This window comes from Oreochromis aureus, linkage group 9 (genome assembly GCF_013358895.1).
Source record: "Oreochromis aureus strain Israel breed Guangdong linkage group 9, ZZ_aureus, whole genome shotgun sequence".
Lineage (NCBI taxonomy): Eukaryota > Metazoa > Chordata > Actinopteri > Cichliformes > Cichlidae > Oreochromis > Oreochromis aureus.
The window spans coordinates 35189738-35207795 of NC_052950.1; the positions used below are offsets into that span (position 1 = coordinate 35189738).

The 18058-nt window shown below is 41.6% G+C and overlaps 1 protein-coding gene and 1 long non-coding RNA gene across 2 annotated transcripts; one reads left to right on the top strand and one right to left on the bottom strand.

The window, feature by feature from the left end:
- Positions 1-273: 273 nt before the first annotated feature.
- On the bottom strand, positions 274-2949 carry LOC120441891. The gene is made up of 5 exons (XR_005614356.1): positions 2930-2949; positions 1533-1793; positions 1274-1439; positions 692-814; positions 274-384 (listed from the first exon to the last, which is right to left on the bottom strand). It is a non-coding gene; the product is annotated as an uncharacterized LOC120441891 (long non-coding RNA).
- Positions 2950-7959: 5010 nt separating this feature from the next.
- On the top strand, positions 7960-10800 carry LOC120441888 (gastrula zinc finger protein XlCGF8.2DB-like). Its single transcript, XM_039617375.1, has one exon. The coding sequence runs from the start codon at positions 8817-8819 to the stop codon at positions 9849-9851; it is 1035 nt and encodes a 344-aa protein (XP_039473309.1). The 5' UTR covers positions 7960-8816; the 3' UTR covers positions 9852-10800.
- Positions 10801-18058: the final 7258 nt, after the last annotated feature.

Sequence of the window (18058 nt, forward strand, 5' to 3'; positions counted from 1 at the left end):
GTGTATCTTGCAAATGTAACAGATGAACATTTCCAGTCAAAGTGCTGAATAGTGGATATCTTTAAACTGTACAATGAAGACTTCCTCTTGTTTCCCTGACCCGAGGACTCTCCTTCACACTGCCAACATCAATGCCATATCACGGTGGTCTGGATGAATGTGTAGAAGTTGTTCAATGCCTTGTCAAAGGACACGGCAAATAAAAATGTGCCTTGAAAAGTTTTGCCTTGTCAAAACCTGCAACTCCCATCTGTGTCACACAGGGAATGACCTTTGATCTAGGACAATGTAGAAACTCTGGATGATGTTCTTTCTTTCTCCAACACACAGGACGAATGGCTGAGTGGGGCCAGCCTTAAGAAAAGCCTCCGTGCTACCTCCCACCTGAGGGAGAGAAAGAAACCAAGTGATTCACATTAAACAAAATTGGTAATCTGATGTTGAGGCATAGCTGCCTGAAATTATGACAATATTAAAATGTTTCACTCTCATGCCAAGACAATTATTTTTGTTTCAATGTGTACATTTAGTTTTAATAGAAACAATAACATGTCAGTCCTGCAACACCAAGCCTGTCTGGGATAGATACATCTGCTGCACGTTGGATCACCTTGCCATCTTAAAATATCAGCCCTTGATAATTTGCATCTGTTCTCATCAAAAGAGAAATATACAATTCTAAAAATCATACCTTGATGAATTTCATTAGGTGGTGAGCAGCATCTGATGTGCTAATCTTTGAAGACTTCCCTCCCTTAGATGTTGGAGGTACAAGTGAAGCAGCAAAAGCTGGCAGCCGCCTCGCAGTCCCAAACTACAGAATAGGAATTAAGATCATCACAATTACTGTCATTTAAAGGACCACAGCAGTCATTTTTTCCACGTTATGTAATACCATGATGACATTTTAGACACCCGATAATTTTTCAAATAAGGCAGTTTTCCAGTGCCTTGGTATACAAATTTCTTTCTAGAGACTTAAAATCTTCTGGCCACCACGTGAAGTACATATCGAGTCATAACAATAGTAAGATCACGTAACTTTTTTTGTGTTCAAACTACATTAAATGTCATTTCAGGTTTAACATGTTTGTAAGCTTGTTTTCATACCATACACAAATTAACAGAAACCCAATGTGATTTAGAAAATGGACAGCTGTATTCCAATTTGTAGTAAAGGTTTACCGGTATGGTCCAGTGATATATTGTGTTGTGGGAATTAAGCAAATGCTGTAAAGGCATGCAAAATCTACCATTTCCAACTTACACTTACCACCCTCGTCAGAGTAACGCTGTGCAGAAATGAGCAGCTCATCCAATTCTGTACTCTGAGACAGATTTTTGCAATCTTTGATGATCCTTGGCTTGGTTGGCCACTTTGCAAGGAACTTAGCAGACACTTCCTCCCCAACAAACAGCATTGTGAAGTCTTGGTCAACCTTAAACACAAAGTGTAACAACAGAAACAACACATTAACAAGAAAACAAACAAAGGAACCACAAAGCTGTCACTAAATCATTTTATGCCTTACCAAGCCAGGTGTACAGAACTCTTGGGAAAAGGTCCAGGACAGTAGAAGCTGTGGCAGGTTCTTGAACCACTTTTTGCCTATGTTGAAATGTCACCTTCATGTTGTCTTTGACATGTTTCATGTCAGTTGAGTGCCTCTTCCTTGCATTCATCACCTGACAACAGCCTCACATTTGAACACAGGTTGCGAGGAGTCTTGGGGCTGTCTTGAAAAGCTGACTTTGATTTCTTCATCTCTTGTCAGGAACCAGCATATCACCACCTTCCAAGAGTAGAATAAGGTCAAGCATATAACACCATTTCTTTGCAAAATATCTAGCATGTCTAGTCCCTTTAGACTGAGCTAAAATTCATTTTGTTAAGAAAAACATCCTTGGTCCATCTTTAAGTAGTACAAGCTGTGTAACATGACTGCAATACAGTATTCTCTCAATTATTGCAGGGGTCAGTAGAAACCATATTTCTATTTTTTTTATATATTTTAAGCCATAAAAACCCTCCCCACTCTCTAACAAACCCTAATATAACCCTGTTATTCATTTTTAGACTAGAAAATAAGAATAAAAATAAGTGTACACATTAGTTTTGACTCTCACTGAACTAACAAAGCCAATCCCTCCACATGCTTGTACTCTCTTGTTACCTCGGCCAGGTCCGCGGCTCTGAACCGTGGTAAAGAGACCTCTGGCTAATACGTCGGGTTGTCGGGCTTGTAGCTTTACTGTCAGCGAACACAGTGTAAAGTCGAGTCTTAACAGCTTTCTTACAACCAGGCACTCCTTTTGGCGGCAGTGGTTATTATTATATTTACATGCTTTCTTCTTCCATTTCTCCTCGGTAACAGCTCCTACTTTCTCCCTAACTCGCTCAAACACACAACGTTCTCCCTACAGCACGGACTACACTGCCCATGAGGGCCTGTAACACTCTGCCCTTATTGCCTTCATATTAAATCATTTTTGGCTAATGACCAAAAAAAAAGTCACTTCAAGGGCCAAATTGCATTATACTTCTTCACCTCAATATACAGGCCGCAAGAAGGGGTGACGTGGGCCGCAAGTGGCCTCTGGGCCGGGAGTTTGAGACCACTGACCCTAAGGCTTTGGCAGTTTAATTAAAAAATAAATAAAAGGCATTTAATAAAAACTGTGACATATATTAAGTAATATTCATTACAGTCTGCCAATAGCCAGATTATGCTAAATGAATATTAGGAAAGTAACTGGTACTTTGCAGAGTTCTAGCTAGCAGTAGCCCAGCTAAACAAAAACAGTTAAAATTCAAATATGACACTTAAAGATGATGTATTTTGATATAAATACTATTTTTTTTACTAGTTATCATGTTACTTGTTCTAACATCAATCTAAAACTTAATATTTAACCGAATAAAACTTACCGCAGCAGCAAGAAAAAAATGGCGATCAAGATTCTGAAATGCGAAGCTCCACAGGAAATGAAGGTGTGGTCTAATTTAACACCCACAGTGTTAAAATGCAGTAACGACTAAAATCCACACCAACACTTTTCAGGAATCAACTCCCGATGTGTTATTTTAACTCGATTAAGTGTTGAACTAACTCGGAACTCTGTTGAATTCTACTAACACTGAAAAATCAACACTGGCATTTTTGCTGTGTAGTAGATATGGACAGCTCGCAGACCCCTGGTGCTCAAACCTCCGATTTAGGCTGAGCTGACCTATCCAGCGCTTAAAGCTCCAGCTAAGGCTGAGTGGGCGCCCAGCATCCAGACCCCTGGTGCGCAAACCTCCAGCTCAGGCCGAGCGGGCCCCTCCAGCACGCAGACAACTAGCTACAGGCTGCGCCACCTCAGCATTTGCAGTCTCACTGTCCACTGTTATCAAACAAACAGACAGAGTGGGTAAAGAAAATTTGTCCTTATTACTCACCACAGCCGGCTTTTGAGATGTCTGGTAATCCGGGTGAGGTGAGGAGTGGCGCGTATAGACGATGATTCTGACTTGCCAGGCTGTGAATCTACCGGCTGCCCGAGCAGATGAGCAACCTGTGTCGGAGGGTGGAGGTGGAGCATGTTAATTACAATTACCAGTAACTAATTACCAATTACTTCCCCAAACAGTAATACAGTTACTTTACTGATTGCTTATTTTTGAAAGTAATTAGTTACTTAGTTACTTTTTAAAACACGATTTACACCCTGAACAGGTAATGAACGATAGATCTTCAGTCGCTTCAATCCTAATTCAACTATTTCTGCATAATCCATCATATAAAATGTCATCAAATGAAAAAGTCTCTTTTCAAAACTTGTTTTATTAGTTTTAATCTTTTAACTTTATGCATCAAGCACAAATTAAATTATATGCAACATTCTCTGTGTCACGGCCCTGGGTCATGTGACCCAGTATGTTGAGTTTTCTGGTGTTTTGTTATTCTTTTTAGTCTAGTTTTCATTTCAGCTTATTTAGTTTCATTCTGCCATGTTTTGTGTCCAAGTTTTCCTTGGTTGTAAGATTCAAGTCATGGCCGTGTCTTCTTATGTTTCCTGTTTTATTTTGAAAGAGCTTGGTGTGTTGTGTTTATTGTATTTAGTTTCACGTGTCCTGTCATTATGTTAATTGTTGTCAGCCGTGTTTCCCATGTGATCCGACTCCCCTTGATTATTCCTCATGTGTATTTAGTCTGTGTGTTTCCCCTCAGTCAGTGTCGGATCGTCTGTTAACCTCACCACAGTTTACTTAGGTTTGCTTTATTGTTTCTCTGTGTTTTCTAGTTTACTCAGTGTTCATAGTTTGTCATAGTTTTTCACTGAGTATCTCAGCCGCTTAGATACAGACTTCAATAGCCACCTTAGTTTCCCGAGTGGCTGGTCTTTCTTTGCCATCTGCCAATAAAGGCTCGCTTATTTTTTGAAACTACGTTTTTGTCTCCACCGTGTCTGCATCTGGGTCTACCTCTTTCCACACACCGGCGCACCCCGGCGTGACACTCTGACTGGAAGAAATTTGTTTAACATTTAAACACATTTTCTGTACAACTCCAGCATATAAAATAAAATTGTTAGTTTTGTTTACACTCACTCTTTCCAATAGATGCAAGTAAAACACAGCAGAAATTAAATAAAATCAAAGAATCAGTGGTCCTGTTGCTCTATTTTCACCTGTTCAGCGGGAGTGGGGTAGGCGGAGGTTTGCCCTGGTGCAGGTGTGCTGCAGCCGTCATGTCAGTGGAGGAATCCTGAGTTTCTCTGTGAATTTCACATTCCCATGCAGTGTAGCCTAATCAGTGCTTGTGCGGAAGCTTAGGGGGATTTTTCGCTGTTAAAATAAGTTTTCTTTGAACAGCGGACGCTAATGTTTTTGTCACTTTTTACGTAATCGAACTCAAAGTAAAGTAAATACTTCCACGCTTTTAACGCTGCATGGTCGTACACTCTCCCACGCTCGATATATTATCCACTGTTGATCTGCACATAGTTGTTGCCAAGAACGTCACACTCTCAAAAAAAAAAGTCACGGTTTTAATAACACAGTAATGCCATGGGCAGTAACACGTAACGCAGATCTTTTTTCTTTCTGAGTTTAAAACTATCTGAAAACATATTTATCTGCTGAAGCCTTTGAGACTCTTTTAAGGGTTGACTCAACTTTCTTTCAAACATGTTTTATTTTATTTTATTTATTTAGTTTTTTAAAATCTATTTGTATATATACAGCACTTGTAACCCCTGGTTTTATGTTAAAGTGATTTATAAATAAAGCTGGTATGGTATGGTATGGTATGGTATGGTATAAAGAAAAGTGAAGGTAAAAAAAAAAAGAAGGTCCTACCTTTGTGGACAAAGGAATGTGATAAACTAATTAAGTATTGGAAATAAAGCTTTTAAAATATTAAAGAGGAATCACAGTTTAGGATGGATGGAATGAAAGAGGAGTATGGATATCCAATCTTGAGGAACGGAGAGGCAAGAGCAGTGAAAAATAAGGAAAAGGCAAATGTGTTGGCAAAACGTTTGTTAAAATCCACAGTTCAGGCAATATTAGAGAAGCAGGGCGAAGAGGAAGAGAAATGCCATCATAGAGAATAGGGATTTACTGAAACAGATAGAAGATACGGATGACTTATCAAATCACCTTAAAAATGAGGTTGTGGTTGTGCCCATACATGAACCAGGAAAGGATGATACAAATCCAGGAAATTACAGACTCATAGCTTTAACATCTGACATCTTTAAAATCACAGAGCGAATAATAAATGACAAATTAATGTATTACATGGAAAATAAAGGATAAATATCTAAACATTAAAGTGGTTTCAGAAGAGGGAGGAATACAATGGATAAAGAAAGGAGGGGACGATGCTTGTAATAACATTCAAAGGAGAGCAGGAGAAATGAGAAGCACAGTTTGGAGTAGGAGCGAGGAGGTGGTCATGTCTAGAATAAGGTTTGGACATACTGGTTTGAACACAAAACTATTCATGACAGGGAAACATGATTACTGCAGAGAAGGGTGAACTATAGAACATGTTAGATTACACTGTCAGAAATATCAGGTGGAGAGAAGGTAACTGATCCAAAACCTCAGTAACATAAAAATGAAACTGGATCTTATTGATTTACTGCAAAGGACTCAAGACGTGAGTCTTATCAGGCCCTATTCCAGTTTTTAAAACAGAGTAAACATTTGGGGAGGCTTGAGGATCGACACTCCATACCAGTTGGTGGCGGTAACGCACCATTTTACTTTTTGCAAACCACCAATAAAACTTAAAAAAGAAGAAGAAGAAGAATGTGTTAGTACCTTGGACTTTTCTGTGTCTTATCGCAGTTTTAAAAATTGGCACTTTTTGAAGAACCCACATCAAAGTATTGTGTTAAATCCAATTTATGAAGCAGTAGGTGCATGGCATGGTCGTTGCTTTTTGTCAGGTATGTATTGCAGCTGCGAAGACGAACGTACGTTCTCCTGTTAGGTTACAGCTGGTAGGAAGGTGCGTTCAGTGTGTCTTTGTAATTTTAAGTTTCCATGTCAAACGAGATAAAACAGTTATTTCTGGATGCGCAATTGTTTGCTGAGTTTGGTAACAATGTGTTTTTGTAAACCACGTGATGATTTAAGTCATTTAATCTTTACAGAATATGAGCGAGGCTAAAAGAACAATATTTTTATGTTTATTAAACTGACGTCTCTAAATGTAACTGCTTTTATTTTATTAGTTCTGACGAGGACAGCTGAGTGATGTTGTTGGTGAGCTTGGATTAAATCATCTCTAAACAAAGAACTTGTCCTCGTGGTGACTGACTTGGGGAGTGGAGGTCAGTGAGCCCATTGTCTCTGCTGGTCCGACTCAACTACAAAGCCGGCCCGCTCGCCCCTCCTGAGTCTGAGAGGAGATCCAGAGTAAGTCAGTTATAACTACATTGGTTGCTTAACTTTATCATTTTCTACAGGGTCTCTCTCTTAGCTCATTTTGGTTTGATTTCTGCCTTCTGTTTAGCCTCTCTGTTTGTCTGCCTCAGTACGTCAATGTTTTATTATTTGAGATAAACTCTCTGTTTCCCTTCATATGAAGGTGATGTCTGTGGAGTGATCTATGTGGAGATTGTGGGAAATATACATGTAGCAGTATTTCAATAAGTGTCAGTCAGTCAAGAAGCAAAAGAATATTTAAACTAAAACACATTAAAAGAAGTGTTTTGCTTGTAACTGCATACGTTCCTGCACAGGGGCGGTTAGAACAGGATGTACTCAGGATGTGGCGTACATGATCACGGGCCTCATAACGAACAACAGGAAACAGCTGGGGTGAAAGGGTCTCGAAACAGCATTCTAAGTGTTGTAAAATGAGATGCAGCTAACTGTCGCTGATGCATGATATGTAACTTGCTCACGCATCTTGGGCGTGTACAACCCTTTAAATAAAGACGTTCTCGTCCTTCCTCTTTGAGATCTACTGGACTACACTGAGGGTGGTATCGTGTACGTCTCCCACATATGTGCTTAATACATAATTGTTGTTGACTGGACCTGATGTGAGTATCGGTTGTTTGTTCTCAGCCCAACATAAAACAATCGGGACAAGAGGCTCAGCATGACATCATTAAAAATGCTCTGTTTTCCTTTTCCACTTTTCTTCTTTCATTTTCTTTCTGACGTCTTTTCTTGTGTAAGCTGTTAACTGTTGTGATGGAGATTTCTTTATTTTATGTGTTGATCATATGTTTTGACAATATCATTTTAGTAATATCTATAGTACATTTTGGGGGCGATCGTGGGGCTCAAGAGTTGGGAGTTCGCCTTTTAATCGGAAGGTTGCCGGTTCGAGCCCTGGCTTGGACAGTCTCAGTCGTTGTGTCCTTGGGCAAGACACTTCACCCGTTGCCTACTGGTGGTGGTCGGAGGGCCCGGTGGCACCAGTGTTCGGCAGCCTTGCCTCTGTCAGTGCGCCCCAGGGTGGCTGTGGCTACAACGTAGCTTGCCATTACCAGTGTGTGAATGTGTGAATGACTGGATATCTAAAGCTCTTTGGGGTCCTTAGGGGCTAATAAAGCGCTATATAAATACATTTACCATTTTGTGCAACTTTGTTCTACATACAGGAAAACATCAAATATGTATTTCACAGGTTATTCCACACACACAGATGGGTATTGTGAGTGAGTTGGACTGACACTTCCAGGCACCATGAGACATTAGGCAGATAGTGAGACTCCTTCTCCTTATCTCCAGGGAGGAGGTGTTGAGGTGAAATTATTCGAAGTGCCTCAATTCTATGCTTTATATTAACTAAAATGCCATATAACCGTATAGTGTAGTATTAAGTGGACATGGCCCTGAAAAATGAAGGCATTAGACTACGTAGACTCTCGCCCACGCTTGCCTGTGAAAAAGTAGATAACAGGGGACCATCTTCTAGTGGAGATGCATTATAACTCACCTGTGCATTATAATAAAAGGTGTTGATTGCAGCTGACAGTGTCTGCAGACTTTGATAACTGTGTGACACCCTCGTGGTTAATCAGAGGGAAATCTGAGTCAGTGTGCATTTGGTTGTACAGCTCTCACACATACAACCTGAACTGCACATTGTAAGTTTGATGTTCTTCAAATTTGAACAAAGTTAAAACTAAAAACCTTTGAAGTCACACAAGCCAATATTTTATTCACAAGTTGAACTTTTACTACTTTTATCCCCAAAATGAGCTCACTTCAAATATTTACCACAGCATAGCGTCCCCAGGCACCTGAGACGTTTGGCAGATGGTGAAACTGTTTATCTGTGGAAAAGACTTTTCCTGCTATGAAGCAGCCCAGAAGACGCAAGCGCGCCAACAGGGAGGACAGAAGCTTGAGCTGTGATCAGTGTGGGAAGACCTTTACTCAGATTGGTAGCTTGAAATCACATCAGCTGATCCACACCGGTGTGAAACCATTCAGCTGTGATCAGTGTGGAAAGACCTTTACTCAGAGATGCAGCTTAAAAACACATCAGGTCGTCCACACGAAATTTAAAGCTTTCAACTGTGATCAGTGTGGAAAGTCTTTTACTCAGAAAGGTCACTTAAAGAGACATTATATGATCCATGTTGGAGGTAAATCATTTGTCTGTGATCAGTGTGGAAAGTCTTTTCAGGATAGATATCACTTAGAGAAACATCAGGGCGTCCACAGTGAAGTTAAACCTTTTACCTGTGATCAGTGTGGAAATTCTTTTATCGGGATTGATAGGTTAAAAAGACATCAGCTCATCCACAGTGGAGAGAAACCATTCAGCTGTGATCAGTGTGGAAAGGCTTTTCGTTCTAAGTGCAACTTAAAATCACATCAGCTCATCCACAGTGGAGAGAAATCTTTCAGCTGCGATCAGTGTGGAAAGTCTTTTGCTTACATTAGTCACTTAAAAAGACATCAGCTCATCCACAGTGGTGCTAAACAATTTGTATGTGGTGACTGTGGAAAGGCTTTTACTCAAAAGACTGGCTTAAACTCACATCAGCTCATCCACTCTGGTGTTAAATCATTTGTATGTGGTGACTGTGGAAAGGCTTTTATTGAGATTGAAAGCTTAAAATCACATCAGCTCACCCACTCTGGAGTTAAAACATTTGTGTGTGGTCAGTGTGGAAAGTCTTTCTTCCATAACAAACGTCTATTGAGGCATCAAAAGACCCACAAAGTGTCCTCCTGTGAGAAAAGGGGCAGACCAATGGGACATTACCCTGACAGGGTTCATTTGAACACAGTGGGAGAAACAGGGGATCTGAACAAAAGTTCTTCTGGATGCTGCGTCAAACTTAGAAAGCTTGAGATCAGGCTTCACAGAATTCAGCTTTAATTTCCTGAGAAAGTCAGAGCTTCACTATGTCTTTGTAGATCTAGTGAAACCATGAAAGGGTGCAAAAAGAGGCACTGTGGTACTGCATGATGAAGTCAGAAGTGACAGAGAAGTATGTGAGCGTGGTTCAGGACATGTATGTGTGGTAGCAGTGACTACCACACATACTTGGGTTGAAGGTGGGGGGAGGATTACATCAATTCTGAGCCCCTTCTTTCTTTTTCAAAGCGAGGGCAATACTCAGGAAAGGATGATGACAATAGAGCTGCAAGACAGGATGGAAAGAAAAGAGTTTAAGAGAAGATCATGAATATTGTGAAGCAATTGAGCCGCGATCACAAAATCTTAGCTTATGGAGTTAGTTATCCCAATACAAGTTTAGCAAGTTAAACTTCACTGGCTGTGTCCACAAACAGCATACAGAGCAAACATTACTCCATCATCTGATCACAAGAAAAGCAAAATGTCAGAAGAGTTCACCTTCTGGGTCAAACTGTCAGACCTGTTACTGTTTATTTGGTTGTTCATCGTGAGGTAATTATCAGTGTCAGTGCTGTGCCACTTCTATTGTAACTCACATGAAATGTGTTTTAAATTGGCTCTATTGTCTTACAATATTGTGTGAGTCTGTTTTGCTCAACAAAGACACAACCCCTCCTGCAATTTTTAATGTTACAGCAAAAAAGGTAAATTGATAAATTTGTGTTATTTTTAAACAGGCAGTATTTAGAAAATTAAATATATTCTTACCCATGTGTAAAGTTTTCAGTGGTCTTTGTTTTCTTCCAGGATGTGAGTGTGTTTTGCTCCATGAAGAGACAAACCTACATTTTTCTACATTGCAGTAAAAATACTTTTATTTTAAGTCATAAATTTCAGTCATTTTCATCCAGGCAGTATGTTAAAGATTAACTGAATCCTATGAAAAATAAAATGTATAAAGATGTGATGTATCTTTCCGTGTTTTTCTGAATATTTACACACTGCTTAAAATTAATTGCAGTATAATTATTTATTTATTTCTTCCTCTGTAAGAAACTGACTTGCTGTCCCTTTGTTCTCGTGTACCTAAGTAATTGTGGGTTATATCTTTTTTTTTTCTCTCCTTTCTTTCTTCTTCTTTTCTTCTTTAGTGAGACGAGCGATGGCCAAGAACTCTCTTTTTGTTTTTGTTTTTTAATAGCTTTTTAATCGTTACTTCTTTGGTTTGGTGTGATGGCTATGACTGATGTCTGTCTGCAAAAGGTTGTAAAACTGACAGTGATAAAGATGTTAATGAAAACCTTTAAAACAAAAACAATTGTTTTCCAGTAGTCAGATAAATAAATGAAACAACAATAAAACTGTGTTCATCAAACCAGTGAATCTGATCACTGCCTCTATTGGTATCTTTTTTTTTTTTTTTTTTTTTAAACCTGTCCTGTTTGGTTCTTTTGCCATCAGAATTATTGTCTAAAAGGCGAAGAAAGATGCCCAACGGATTTACTTTACCAAATGGACCATCCCAGCCTTGCCGTAATGGTCCATTTGATTCACCTTTTATTGTTTATTTTATTTTCACTTGCTGAATATGGGACAGACTTGCCTGGTGGAAAGAAAGGGGAGAAAGAAAGAGGGAAAGAAAACCAGCTGAGAAGAGGGACGGGGAAAAAGGGCAAAAACAAAACCAACAGAATAAGCAGACAAAAATACATATATCGATCACCTGGATCACCTGTTGAGAAAGAAAAAAAGAAAGCAAGCAGAAGAAAACGAGAGTAATAAACAACATCACAATGATATATGGAATATGACAGTAAATACTAAATATTAAACATTATTGTGCAGCACGTGAGATCGACAGCGCACAGTGTGCTTTGAGGTAGGAGCCAAAAAGGGTGTAGTTTGTGTGTGTGATCACCTGTGTGTACACCTGTGAGCATGGACGCGCTTGTTATTTTAAAAGGTTCCTTCATGTAATGATCTGCTAGAGGGTGTGGGGGGCCACTGCCCCGTCCTCCAGGGTATGAAGCAGGTATGGAGGAGATCAAAACTCCAGACATCCAGAGGCCCCCAGAACACAAGAGACCAAGGAAGACCAACAGAGGGGCAGCCGCGCCACTATCCCAGAAAGAGCTGAGGAGAGTCCCAGATGAGGGGTCACTCAGCAGCCGCGGAGCAGAAGCCAGGGGGGGTTGCAGTGACGTGCCCGTGAGCTCCACCGGCAGCCAGCTGTGCCTGAGTGACCGAGCCCCGGGCCGAGAGGCCGAGGGCACCCCACCCCCGAAGTGGCCCGAGCGAGCCCCAGGCTCCAGGCCTCGATAAGCAGCCGCCAAGGAGTGAGCCGGTGTGTACCTGGGCGCCCATCCCCGGACACAAAGAACCACCAACGCACCGATGTCTGAGGGCGTCCGCCACCGGCAGGGGAAGTGGTGGGGGGAGATGGGCCTCCAAACCTTGGAGGGCCTGAGATGTCCCCAGAGAGGTGGCGTCTGATACCCAACCTGACATATAGACACAGACATACAGGCACACACAGATACAAACATCCATTCCCACCCTCATGCTCACATATGCAATTACTCCACACTCAACCAACGTGGAGACAGACATAAAGAGACGCTGTACACACAATCACACTCCCCAAGCGTACTCTAAGAACCGGGTCTAGGTACCCTTGCCCCTGGAGGGGAAACTGCACCCAGACCCAGGTGGTGTTACCCTTTTCCCTACGGTGGGGAGAAGCAGATGCGGTGGGGAGAAGCAGATTGTGGGTTATATCTTGATGTATGCTCAATCATCCAGGTAAGGAAATCCCAGAAGTTGATTCTGTTCATCTGGACGTAGCGTTTTCAGTGGAACAAACGTTTCGTAACTCATTCAAGAGACTTCTGCAGTCTCAGCTGACTGCAGGTTTCTCCAATCTTATAAACAGTACATTTGCATAATGAATGAACAATGGGCTGCGAGGTCAGTTCCTTGATCATTAGTATGCAAAGTGTCATGACCACTGATCAACTGATAATTGTTTGTCACGGGACCACACAGACACACACACACACACTTGTAACTGCACTGTCATGTTCCATGTACACTAAATCCACTATTGGAGTGTACAATGTCCGGTCCATTTCTAGCTGAATGCATCATATTTACCTATCCACATTTTGTACCAGAAGATTTACCAGCCTTTAGAAGACAGTGGTCCCGAACCAGAAATGGTAAAGTCGCTGTGTATAAGAGCAAGGATGCAAGGATATTTTATAGCAGGGGTCTCGAACTCCAGGCCACTGGAGCCGGTGTCCTGCAGGTTTTAGATCTCACCCTGGGTCAACACACCTGAATCAAATGATTAGTTCATTACCAGGCCTCTGGAGAACTTCAAGACATGTTGAGGAGGTAATTTAGCCATTTAAATCAGCTGTGTTGAATCAAGGACACATCTAAAACCTGCAGGACACCGGCCCTCGAGGCCTGGAGTTTGAGACCCCTGTTGTATAGGGTCAACCTTACAATGTAAATTGTACTTTCCATGATTAAATATTAACAGCAGTACTTGGCAGCAGCCTGACCATTGATCCAGATTGAATACATAATTTTCTCTGGGAGCCGGCCCGTTGTCTGGAACATGCTTTATATTTACAGCATGGAGGGCATCCAGGTGGGTGCTTATAAATTGCTTGCAAGTAGTCGTACGATCACACTTAGCAGCCTAGTAGGCATGGCCACAGCGCCAGCAGTTCTTATAAACCTTCACACATGTGTTTTTCTGAAGTTGTTTCAGATGCTCACAACTGGAGCAGTACAGACAATACACCTGTCGCTCTTCTGGCATGATGCTTGATGGTAAAGGTAACTCAGGAGTGGTGCCACACCTGAGTTACCTTTACCAGCAGTGGACCTCTATGAAAACAGCCATCTGACTTCACAGAAAGCTTTATACCCCAACAATAACACATCATTATTATGATCTTCTTCAGGAACCGACGTGACAGTCCTGTCGTCTCCCTTTGAGTCGCCTTCTCCGCTCACGACTCTCGTTATCTGCTCTTTTTCCTGGAATGGCAGAGACAAAGACACCTGCCTGCCTTGATTATTTGATTTTATTCTACTACTGATTCTTATTTATCTACTTCTGGTTCATTGTGTTCAGACCCCCTTTGGCCCAGAAAATATCCTCCTGACTGTTATGTTGATGTGTAAGCAGGAAGGAAAAAGACCCTCTACTGTCACGGACTGTAGTAGGACTCAGGTGCAGAGCACAGTTCAATGCAAAGAACACCGTTTAATTACAAAGTCACCAGGTGAAGATATATACAGTGGGGGAATAGCGGGGGTCCAAGGTCATAAAGGAAAGTCCGGGAAGGGAATCACATTCACTCTCGCTCCTCTCTTCACAAAAGGTTCACACATCGGGTCGGTCACGGGTCCGGGGAAACTGTGCACAGGAAAAGGTGGGTTATGCTAACGCAGAGAATCACAGGGAAAATTCACAGAGGTACACTGAGCTGAGGTTCACTAACGTGTTGCGCACAATCATCCAGCGATGGGACTGTCTGCGTCCTGGCCTTAAGTGTCCAACCCGTAATTGGAGCCTGATGAGACACAGGTGTGTGCGCCGAGGGTGGGAGCCTGCAGTGAGCTCCGCCCCGGTGGGGAGGTGAGAGGAGAACGTACACAAAAACACATATGGCCTTGTGGGGCCGGCTGGGCAGACACAGGGACCGTGACATCTACGCTCCACGCCAATTCTATGTAATATGTGTTCGGATTCTAGACAAGATATTCCTTTTGATAGAATTCATTTGATCTTTAGAATTAAACATAGAGGAAAAGCAATACATTTTTATGGATTCCTGCAGATGGAAATGAACAGGCTGATAATTTTTCAAAAGATGCAACAAGAAGAAGTCATGCAGATATGAATATAAAACACAGGAAATATTTATCTTGGGATATGAAATTGCAAATGCAGAAGAGTTTAAAGAATTCATGAAAAAATGCACAAAAAAACCCAGAAATCATTTGTATCCAGGACAACTGGCTTAAACCTACAGGGTGGGCCATTTATATGGATACACTGTAATAACATGGGAATGGTTGGTGCTATTAAAGTCCTGTTTGTGGCACATTAGTATATGTGTTACGAACGTGCTTGTTCATGTGTTTATTTTGTGCAGGTGATGTATCTTTTTATGTTAATTCAGCTGTGCCAGGGCCCTTCTCCGATTGGTGCGTGGACACACCGCCCCAACGTGACTGGTTCCAGCCGGAGGACCCGCCCATGAAAAGGAGGCTGGAGTACGGCGGGAGAGGTCCTCGTGTTTCTCCTCATGACCCAGCAGTGTACCTGTGGCAGCCGCTGGCTGCAGTGCTGTTTGAACGTTGTGGAAGTGGAGTGGGTAGGGGTGAACTGCCGTTTCTTTTGATCACCAGTTTTCTCCTGTTTTGAATTAGTTAAGGAGGTCAGACTCTGTCTTTATTTTTGGACTTTGTTTTGCTAAGGTCAGGGGTGCGGGATTTGTGTAGATTTGTTTTTGTTTATTATTTTGGCATTGGCTCACCCTGAAGTGTTGACACTCCCGTTTTGTTGTTCCTCTTTTTTTTCACTTTGTAAATAAATCACATTATAAAGAATAGATTTGTTTCCTGTGGCTGCTTGGGTCTTGGGGGGGAAGCGAGTGCCTCACTCATGTTATTGCCTGGCCCTATTGTCATTTGTATTGGGAAATATTTAACCATATATGCTTAGAGGCGTATAATCGATTGTGTAGTGATGACACAAATGCATGGACAAAAAATTGTCCATGCATTTGTGTCATCACGCTTAGATTATTGTAATTCCCTGTTTACCAGCTTGGATAAATCATCTCTTTCTCGCCTCAAGCTATACAAAACGCAGCAGCCAGACTGCTAACTCGCTCTAGCAAGCGAGCTCACATCACTCCTATTTTATGTTCTTTACATTGGCTCCCAATAGATTTTAGAATTCGTTTTAAAATTATTGTTTTAACATACAGAGCACTAAATGGCCAGGCCCCAGATTATTTATCCAAGCTTCTCACAAAATACACTACTGCTCGCCGCCTCCGCTCACAGACTCAGAGTTTGTTGGTTGCTCCCAGAACACGCCTGAAGACGAAAGGGGACAAAGCCTTTCAGGCTGTGGCACCAAGGCTGTGGAACAGTCTACCTCTACAACCACGTTTGGTTGACTCTGTGGAATCCTTTAAAAACAGTTAAAAACTTTACTGTTTAAACAAGCTTTCTGTTGACCAGTGCTTTTTACATTTTTATATATATATATTTTTTTAATTTACATTTAAATTCTATATTGTGTATATTGTGCATTTTGCTATTTATTGTACTGTTTATTTTAATCTCTGTGTGCAGCGCTTTGTGACTACCTGTCTATGAAAAGCGCTTAATAAATAAACCTTACTTACTTACTTACTTAGTGATAGGATGTGTGATCCTTAGGAGTCTGCAAAGACTTTGTGTGCATTCCAGAGTGTTCTGGCATTCACACCCACATCCTGGGAGCATGGGAGAGGTCGTACCTTCTCTTATTGTTTTATGGTAGGATAAACATATCTATATCTGTTTTAGTCTAAGTGCGTTTTGTTTAGATGAACTGCTGGACTTCCAGACCAGCAGGTTTAGGGAAGTCGTTTATGGGGTCACACTCTGACCCCCCCCCACACACACACACACACACACAACGCACAGGCAAGGTACTCCTCGTGTGTATGTAGACGTCATATGTTAATGAACCTATGTATATTCATGTAACCTCAATAAAAGAGCATTGTTGCGAGGGAGCAAACAAGAACAACTGGGGTCAAGTGAAGGAACGGCGTTTGTCCAGTTGGTCTTCCTTGTATACGAGAAACATAAAGAACTTTGCCTGCTTGTTTCTTGTTTTTGCTGTGTAGTAGAATTGTCTTGAACGTTCCAGCGAATAGGTTTATGTTACAAACCTATCATCGGCCATCTTGGATACAAATTTTGTTTTTTCAATAAGAAGAGGGCAATGTGACACATCAAACTTATTGGTAATGTCACAAGAAAAACAATGGTGTGCTTGGTTTCAATGTAACTTTATTCTTTCATTAACACGTGAGGAGCGGATCGAAATCGTGTTGATATCTGGTGAACGCAGTAACCGGGTCATTGCAGCAGACTTCAATGCAAGACACCCTACGAGACCACCCATCTCCCATGCTACAGTCAGCATAATGCTTGCTAAGTTTCATGAAACTGGTTCAGTGTAGGATTTGCCAAAATGTGGACGCAAGAAAACTGTCACTAATGAAGAAACATCAGTGGCTGTCCTAGCTTCATTCAGCAAGAGCCCACAGCGTAGCACTCGCCGCATGTCACTGGAGAGTGGCATTAGTCGAACATCCTTCGGTGGATATTAGCTACTCACACATGGCACCCTTACAAACTCCAGCTACTGCAGCATCTCAACGAGGATGACCCAGATCGGTGCACAGAATTTGCAGAATGGGCAAAACAAAAATTGGAACAGGACCCTCAGTTCACGCAGAAGATTTTGTTCAGTGATGAGGCAAACTTTTATGTGAATGGTGAAGTTAACAAACAAAACCACCGCTATTGGTCTGACACTTTGTGCTACAGTTTTTTTTATGTATGAAAAGTGCTTTATAAATAAAGATTGATTGATTGATTGATTGATTGATTGATTGATTGACACTAACCCACATTGGATGGATCCCTCCAAGACTGTTGGAACAACAAAGGTGATGGTTTGGTGTGGTATATGGGGTACAACGATAGTGGCTCCATTCTTCAATAATGGAAACCTCAAGGCCACTGGATATTTGAAATTGCTACATAATGATGTATTTCCTCTTTATGCACTGAAGCTGGCACGTTCCCTGAGTTTTTCCAGCAAGATGGTGACCACCACATTATGGGTGCCAGGTCCGAGCATTCCTAGATGAACAGTTTCCTGGAAAGTGGATTGGTCGTCGTGGGCCAGTTAAATGGCCCCTGGTCTCCCAATCTCACCCCTTAGACTTTTACCTTTGGGGTCATCTGAAGGCAATTGTCTATGGTGTGAAGATACGAGATGTGCAGCACCTGAAACTACGGATACTGGATGCCTGTGCTGGCATTTCTCCTGCGGTGTTGCTATCAGTGTGTGAAGAGTGGGAGAAGAGGGTTGCATTGACAATCCAACACAATGGGCAGCACATTGA

Bases quoted from the DNA above. Each gene is read 5' to 3' on its own strand.
- LOC120441888 (XM_039617375.1), top strand. From the start codon at position 8,817: ATGAAGCAGCCCAGAAGACGCAAGCGCGCCAACAGGGAGGACAGAAGC.